The 8,502-nt window shown below is 35.5% G+C and overlaps 1 protein-coding gene across 1 annotated transcript in view; it reads left to right on the top strand.

Moving 5' to 3' along the window:
- Window positions 1–8,502, top strand: part of HERC1 (HECT and RLD domain containing E3 ubiquitin protein ligase family member 1) — a gene marked incomplete at its 5' end in the record, with an annotated part of 50,248 nt that overhangs the window by 34,776 nt on the left and 6,970 nt on the right. The window contains 11 exons of the mRNA XM_009582817.1: window positions 665–838; window positions 1,158–1,451; window positions 2,224–2,289; window positions 2,426–2,551; window positions 3,192–3,330; window positions 3,795–3,976; window positions 4,730–4,885; window positions 5,391–5,513; window positions 6,081–6,183; window positions 6,879–7,048; window positions 8,429–8,502. Of these exons, the coding sequence (XP_009581112.1) occupies window positions 665–838; window positions 1,158–1,451; window positions 2,224–2,289; window positions 2,426–2,551; window positions 3,192–3,330; window positions 3,795–3,976; window positions 4,730–4,885; window positions 5,391–5,513; window positions 6,081–6,183; window positions 6,879–7,048; window positions 8,429–8,502 (1,607 nt within the window). The remainder of the gene's footprint in view (window positions 1–664; window positions 839–1,157; window positions 1,452–2,223; window positions 2,290–2,425; window positions 2,552–3,191; window positions 3,331–3,794; window positions 3,977–4,729; window positions 4,886–5,390; window positions 5,514–6,080; window positions 6,184–6,878; window positions 7,049–8,428) is intronic.

Raw genomic sequence — 8,502 nt, 5'->3', positions numbered from 1 at the left:
CCCCCCCCCCTTTATGCAGCATGAAGAAATGTTTCATATTCCCCAGCAAATAAGATAGTTCAGTGATCTAACTTAATCTAAAGCAGCCTCAACCTCAGAAATTTTTAAGGAGCAGCAGAATTTACTTTAATGTTTGCTGTGTCAGGAACTGCTGGCATCTGAACAGAAGTTTCATAACAGTTGATTATTCAAAAAGATGGTATTTTTTGTGAATGAAGATAAATATGGCACAAGTTATGACTCCTGTTAGTAGAGTCATGCTGCATGTGGTTCTAAGTATTTTGGGACTCTTTGAAAGTCTTTTCTGAATTCAGACCTAATACTGAAGGTCATATTACAAGGCAAATCCTAAACTAAGGTTACACCTAAACTAAATACTAGGCTAAGGTTACAGCATTTACTGAAATGAACTCTGTGTATTAACATGTTTGTACTCTTCCTTGGAGTGATAATCGTAGCGTTGCCATGGGAATGTGAGGAAGTGGCAAATGGAGATGGCTACTCTGTAGCATTTGTCAGCAGATTATTCACCAACAGAGACAAAAATGTTCAAGCTTGTGTGTTTTCTGGCCCCTAAGATAATTGGTGATAAATCAATGGAGCTGAATAATCCTGCTTTATGAATTTTTAGTTTCTAATGTGTCTTGTGACTGCTGTTAAACAGGATGTGTTGGTAGTGAACTGTACATCAGAGTGGATATCTTCCAATCACGTCCTTGCAACATGTAGGACTGCACTGAAACAGCAAGGAGTTCTGGGATTAAATATGGCTCCTTGCATGCGAGCTTTCTTGGAACGTTTGCCAATAATGCTTCAGGAACAGTATGCTTATGAAAAGGTAAGGAGAGCTAATGCGAACATTTTAAAATTCATGTCTGACATGAGGTCACTGTTTGAATCTCAGCTGGTTTCAGTATTTCACCACAGAGAACCCAGACGACTTTCTCGCATCCTGTTTGCAAATGTCTTCCGGTATTCTCAAAGCTAGTAGTCTCCTAATTTGAGAATACTTAAAATATTAGAAAAACTTCGATTAAGCATGGGGGAGGGTATTTTTCTACAGGACTAGCTTTGAAGGACTCCTATTTCTGAGTTGATTAATATATATTTCTAACTTTGCATGTTCAATTTCTCTCTCCCACTCCCCTCACCTTTAGCCCCATGTTGTTTGTGGAGACCAGCTTGTTCATAGTCCTTATATGCAGTGCTTGGCATCACTTGCTGTGGGCCTTCACCTAGATCAGCTCTTGTGCAATCCCCCGGTACCACCTCATCACCAGAGCTGCCTCCCTGATGCTTCGGCCTGGAATCCCACAGAATGGGCCTGGCTAGAGTGTTTCTCTACTACCATAAAAGCTGCTGAAGCCCTGGCCAAGGGAGCACAGTTCCCAGAATCCTTTACTGTTCCAGACCTGGAGCCTGTTCCAGAGGATGAGCTTACTCTCCTAATGGTAAAATGTGCTATGTTGTCTCAACAGCAAAGCATGTTGTTATTGAGCATCTGGTATGATGCAGTTAACATCTCTGAACTGTAAAGATATATATTGATTAACATAAGCACCAGCAATAAGTGTAAGTTTATTTTTTAATTAGCTGGTTAGAATATACTGTAAAGATTGCTCCCTGTGAGTGTAGTCATGAGTGCGAGTCAGTTGCATATTAAAAAAAAAACAAAACAAAAAACAACCCAAAACTGTGACGGTAGTTTTCATGTGTGAATAGAAGCAAGAAATGTAGAGCTTTACAATGCTATTTTTAGAGTAACGTTTTGGCATATTTCTACACCACATGATTTTGATAGTGTCAATTGTCTTTATGACTTGTTATGATATGTAAACCAAAATAGAAATTTTGGATTAAGAACTTTCTATCAGCAAGCTTATAACATTTTAAGCTGTTGTTTGCAATTAAAACTTCAAAAAGCCCTAAGCATCAGTAAATAGGAAAAGATTACTTCATCATGAATTTTGAATTTTTTTATTTTGATTGTAAGTCATGGATAACAGTGTCATGGCTACATAGGTGTAGTAAGGAAATAAACTTGGCCTATGGACGAAAATAAAGTATTTGAGTGTGCACACATTCATTCTTACTGCTATACCATTTAGAATAATTTGAATGTCAATATTGTTTTTAGTTAGAAAGCAAAATATGTATTACAATACAGCAAAATAATGTGCATCTCTTGAACTGAATATGGTAACTGTGGCTTTTGTTGTGTAGGATAACAGTAAGTGGATCAATGGTATGGATGAACAGATAATGTCTTGGGCAACATCAAGGCCAGAGGTTAGTAAAATTGATGTTTGTTTTTTTGTTTGGTTTTTGTTTGTTTGTTTGTGGGGTTTTTTTTTTAGTTTTCTTAAAAATCGTAAACTATTGAAAGTACTCCTGTTCTAAAGCATTCTTTCATGCTATTCCATAGGATTGGCACTTGGGAGGCAAATGTGACGTGTATCTGTGGGGAGCCGGAAGACATGGACAGTTAGCAGAAGCTGGTAGAAATGTCATGATACCAGTAGCAGCACCTTCATTCTCTCAGGCTCAGCAGGTGATAATTTAAAAACAGTCATGTGCTTCTATTTTTAATGATTTAGCATGTATTGTTTGTATGGTTTGTCAAAATCTCTCTCTAAATGTCTTTTTGATTTGTTGTTTGAATTTGCTATAAAGTACCCCCACAACATATGTTTTCACTAAAGAAGTCGTCTATAATTATTTCACAAATTCAAACCAAGAAGCCACTGAAATCTGGTAAAACAAAATTGTTTGATATGAGCATGACTTGAAAATACCTGCACAGCTTTAACATAATACATGTGCCTATTTTGTTTTCTGAAATAACATTGGCATTCAGCATGGAAACATCAAAACTCAATCTCAGGTAGGAGTATATTGTGATTTCTCCTACTGGACGAAGGTTTGCCAAAACTAGTAGCAAGTTTCAGTGAAGTAATTTTTATTATGATGTAATTGGGTAACAAAACTCCATTAAACATGGGGTGAGTGAAGTCTTATGTTAATAGGGTTGTCGCACAGGTATTTGCAGTGTGACAGAAGAGTCTGTTGTCTTGATATAACAAGACGAAAAAAAATCTAAAAGGAAGATTGTCCATTGTAATGCGGGTATTACAGTGTTGCTGCATCTTACACAAAAATCATTAAAACTCCTTTGTGTCTTACTAAACTAGGTGGTTTGTGGTCAGAATTGTACTTTTGTCATTCAAGCTAATGGTACGGTTTTGGCTTGTGGAGAAGGGAGCTATGGGCGATTGGGACAAGGAAATTCTGATGATCTTCATGTGTTAACAGTCATTTCAGCACTGCAAGGTAAAATTGTTGGGTTTGAAACGAGTCAATAAAGCACAAATAAGCATTTTGGTAGTTAATAAAATCATTTGTGTTGATGCTATTTTTGCAGATTTACACATTAAAATATTGTAGTCTTTAATTCAAAAATTGAACAAATAAATAGATGTTTATTTCTCTTTAAGATTTAAGTAGTAATATGTTAAAATTCCTTAATTTTAAGAAGGCTTCAGGGAAAAGTGTTTGCTCAAGATAGGAACATTTCATTTCAAAACTAATGGCAGGCCAGAAGCATAGGTTTTACGTAAGAAGATGAAGGTTTTGTTCAAAATAAAAAGAAATCAATTGCTATAACAAGAAAACTGTTATTGTGGTTGGTTCCTTTCCCCAGACTTAATTGGCTACCACTAGGGGCACTTGGATAAATGTATGTTAGGAGTTCATTAGTTTATTCTAAACTTTGTTTTCTCATTTTTCTTTAACAGGCTTTGTTGTAACACAGCTGGTGACCTCTTGTGGATCTGATGGACATTCCATGGCTTTAACAGAAAGTGGGGAAGTCTTTAGCTGGGGAGATGGAGATTATGGCAAACTGGGACATGGGAACAGCGACAGACAGCGCAGGCCTAGACAAATAGAGGCTCTGCAAGGAGAAGAAGTCGTGCAGGTTCCAAAATATTTTTTGTCTCCTACAAACTGCAGGCATGGTAACCTAGTGCTAGGAACATTCCAGAACAATTGTCAGTCATGACAGTTTGAATTCATATACTGAATGAAAACAGGCAACTTTTTACTTCTCTAGGCATTATGAACCAAGTTGATAATTTCCAGTTGAAGGATGTTACTATCTCAGAGCTCATTGTTGATGTGTGTTGGTAATTGACAGTTGTTACTGGAGAAGACTGAAAATTAGAAAGAGCATGGAAGAGAGGGATGATCAAAAGATTGTCAAAATACAGACACAGTTTAGAAGTTTCCCTTGGTCCTTGTCAGGTGTCTTTGACCTACAAAACTAGTCACCGAGACCTCCTCCTAAGTACTAAGTGTGCATTATAACAATACACAAAAACATATTTGGCTTTGACTGGAGGTTTCTTTATAAAAATACAAAATATTCATACAACAAAAGCAATCTGTTTGCAGAAAACAGTAGTTGATAAAAATAATTAAAACACCTAAAAGCCTTTCTTCATGCAAATACCTGCCTGTCCTCCTCAACATTACTGTTGAGAAGAACAAGAGATAGGTTGTTGGAGAAATCATTAATACTGAAATATCTGTATTTTAGCTCTTTACAAAGTGAATATAGTTTAGGGGAGGAGAAGGTATTATTTACATGTATTATTTACATGTAATAGCTAATACAATTTTCCCCCCAAATTTAAAATGTATGTAAAATTTATGTTTATTTTGGTTCCAGATGTCATGTGGCTTCAAACACTCAGCTGTGGTGACAGCAGATGGCAAACTTTTTACATTTGGAAATGGTGATTATGGTCGATTAGGACTTGGAAATACTTCCAATAAGAAACTTCCAGAAAGAGTGACGGCGCTGGAAGGTTACCAGATTGGACAGGCATGGTTTATCTAAAACTAGCAATGTGCCTTTGTTTAAAACTGATGTTTTCGATATATTTAAGTGTTCTGGGTTTTTTTTAACCTTGGCTTGTATTTTGATTATGGTGGCAGAATTTGACTATGCATAATTTTTTAAATAATTACTTCCCGGACTCTCTTGATCCTCTTTCTGCAAAACTGCCCATGTTTTTTAATATTTTAACATTTCAAGATTTAGTTATTTTTAAGCGTGAATTCATGAGCTATTTTGTATTCTTAACAATGAGCATGTGTAGCATACTACTACCCTTTGATTCTAGGAGCTGAGAGGAAGCAAATACCTAAAAGATACTACTGTGGTCCTGAATGTCTTTAAAACACTGTAATAAACAATGGAGGTTTTAATGGTTTTAAAAGGATACTTATTTTTTAAAGCACAATTTTTCTTTTCTTAAAGGCAGTTGGGGTGTTTGAGTTAGTAGTAAGTTAGCAAAAACTGGTAATAACGTATTTCTCTCAACCAGGTGGCCTGTGGACTCAATCATACTGTAGCTGTGTCAACAGATGGCTCAATGGTTTGGGCTTTTGGAGATGGAGATTATGGTAAACTTGGTTTGGGAAATTCCACTGCAAAATCCTCACCACAGGTTAGAATTCATAGAGAAGTTATTCTCTGCGTAAATTTTCAGTGTTGTTAAACGTGTTACACAGTGTTCAGAGTGTAATTTGCAGAAGTTAAATTAATTCCACCCACTGTATGTTCTAATACAATCTAGAATAAATAATTCTGATGATACTTTATGCTGAGCCTGATACTTTAAAGGATTTCACGTAAATAATAGTGACCTTACCTCAGTGGCAGTACAAATAGTGAAAATCTTAGGATTAGCTTAAAGAAGAGAGCTTTCTTATTTTGGAATTTCAGGGGAAGGTTGTTTACACACTCATCTACTTCCTCCCATGCCACTCCTGCTCACTCCTAGTAATAAAAGGTATTTTGAATCATTGTACATAGAATAAGGTGTTAGTTCCATTAAAGAAAAAGAGGAAACTGTGTCTCAATTTCCTGTATTGATTTACAAGCATTAATTGGAGTAATCCTACAATGTATGCATTGCACAGTGGGAATTATAAAATTTTGTTTGCTTTCACGTTTGCTTTCTATTTATATCCTCATAATACCATAGCTCTTTTTCCTTTCACTTACTCCTTAGAAAGTGGATATTCTTTGTGGAATTGGAATAAAAAAAGTTGCCTGTGGAACCCAATTCTCTGTGGCACTCACAAAAGATGGTCATGTGTATACTTTTGGACAAGGTAGGACAATCTGGTATTTGGACTTTTCCATCTATAGGTTTGTGTGCATTGCAAGTGAAAAGGAAGAATACTAAGACATATTTATAAGACTGACTGCTACTTTTTAGATTTGTGCTGACCTAATCTGAATTTTGGAACTTGAATAATGCAGTGTTAATATAGGCCTAAAATCCAGATTTGTAGCCCTATCTACTTTGATCTCAGGATAGCCTTTCAATTTACTAATTTACTTTTTGAAGAGTGTTTTCCTAAAACTTCATTGAATTTCACATGTCCAGAAACATTGGGTTTACTTAAAAGTTTGTCTAATAAAGCATATACCTACACAAGTTGTTTAAAAATCTGGACAGGAGAATTTCCAAGTGCACTTGAATTAAACTTATTTAAACTTCTCAAGTCAGTTAATTCATATGTATTATAAAACCATACGTTTAGATCTGGAAGTCTTGTTTTAATAGAATTTGATCTTGTTTCAGACTTAAAGTGAAAATGGCAGCTTTGGCAATATTAATGAGCAGTGTAGGAAGCACTGTTTTGTAGGAAACATACACTAGATTTCTTTCTCACCAATTGCACTTGTGTCCCAGTTCCAAGAGCACGTAGAATTGCTTTTTGTCCCTCCCTGATTTCTGCCTGCAAGTAAAACTAACTTTTCAATGTTCTTTACATATATAGACATGTGCTTGCAATTTTAGATCGCCTGATAGGTTTGCCAGAAGGTCGAGCTCGAAATCACAACAGACCCCAACAAGTTCCAGTACTATCAGGGATCTTCATCGAAGACATAGCTGTAGGAGCAGAGCATACACTAGCTTTATCATCTACAGGGGATGTATATGCTTGGGGCAGCAACTCTGAAGGGCAGGTATGTTCTATTCCCTGTTTATTGCTAACCTTTATAAGACTATAATTGTACTTTACAGATGTGGTTGGAATATCTTTATTTTGGTGGAAAAGAAAGCTTTTATTTTTGTTCTGCTTCGCCCCTCAGCCATGATCACATTTTAGGCATTTCCATTATTTTCTTTTTTATTTCCTATGCTCTTACATGGTAGTAGTTTGGGAAGGCACTGAAAACATTCTACCCAGATTATTCTAATCAAAGCTTTTTTAAAAAATTACAAATTTTTACCTATTTCTTGTGCTGTCATCTAATTTTTCAACATCATAACATTTATGGTTGGTGTCAATCAGATTTGAGAACTGTAGATGCTTTTCATGAAGAAAATATAAATTAACTTCTTTTAGAGAGTAATTTTTTAAAGTCAGGAAAAAAAAATCAGTAAATAGTAAGTTTTCTCTTTTCTTTGGGTTTATCCCTGCCCGTAGAAGTCCATTTTCCTCCCTCACCCCATGTATAATTCAAATTTTTGAAAGCACTTCAGCTTTTTGACAGTTTTACATACTACAAGTATAAGAAAGAGCCTCTTGATATATTGGGACTGTTGGTGTTTCAGGAAGTTTGGGAAAAGTTCGTCCTGTGGTATTTCAGGATTGAGTTTTTGAGAAGGGTTGTTGAGCAAGTTGTTTAGAATAATTTCTGAGAGGAACCTCTTTGGTTTCTTGGGGTTTTTTTGTAGGGTGCTTACTTTGTGTTTCTGGAAGAGAAAAAATTGTTAGGGTAAAAAATTCAGAGAAACTTAATTCTGACAGCCTGTTTTATATGATTTTCCTTGCAGTGCAAAAAATTTGTTTTATGTGAAGTGGTAAAAAACATTATACTCTTATAATATGAAATATTCACTTTTAGAATATGAAATTAGAATACAATATGAAACTATCAGTAAAAAGAACAGCTTCAGTAAACTTTCTCTTTACACAAATTCTGTGTTCATAAACTATTGTAGGAATTTATGTGCTAGAATAGAAATGGTATTTCAGAAGACACATATGAGCTATGTTGACTATGCGTGAGAAAAACTGTGCAACATAGATGACCTAGCAGCATAGATTAGTTCCTCAGTCTGCAAAAGAACTTGCAAAAAATCTCTAGCTGTTTTAAGGTCCCTTTGACACCTAGATCTGCTACACCCATTGAGTATGGATGCAATATTCTATCAGAAATAAAAGGGAAATGCTAGCATAATAAAAAATACATACGGTAAATATTTTTTATCCCAGTATAAGCTGTAGATGAATGGCATTTTTTACCATTTCCTCTGAATTTTTGCTTAGAGAGTTTTAGAAGTATCATCACAGTTGTTGATTCTTCTTTGTCCCTTTTACATCTGTTATAAATTGTCAGCTTGGACTGGGCCATACCAACCATGTCAGAGAACCAACCCTAATAACGGTCCTGCAAGGAAAGAATGTTCGACA

Source organism: Fulmarus glacialis, unplaced genomic scaffold (assembly GCF_000690835.1).
Source record: "Fulmarus glacialis isolate BGI_N327 unplaced genomic scaffold, ASM69083v1 scaffold14887, whole genome shotgun sequence".
Taxonomy (NCBI): Eukaryota; Metazoa; Chordata; class Aves; order Procellariiformes; family Procellariidae; genus Fulmarus; species Fulmarus glacialis.
Note: the sequence above shows the minus strand (reverse complement) of the source record. Positions and strands in the feature narration are given on the sequence as shown.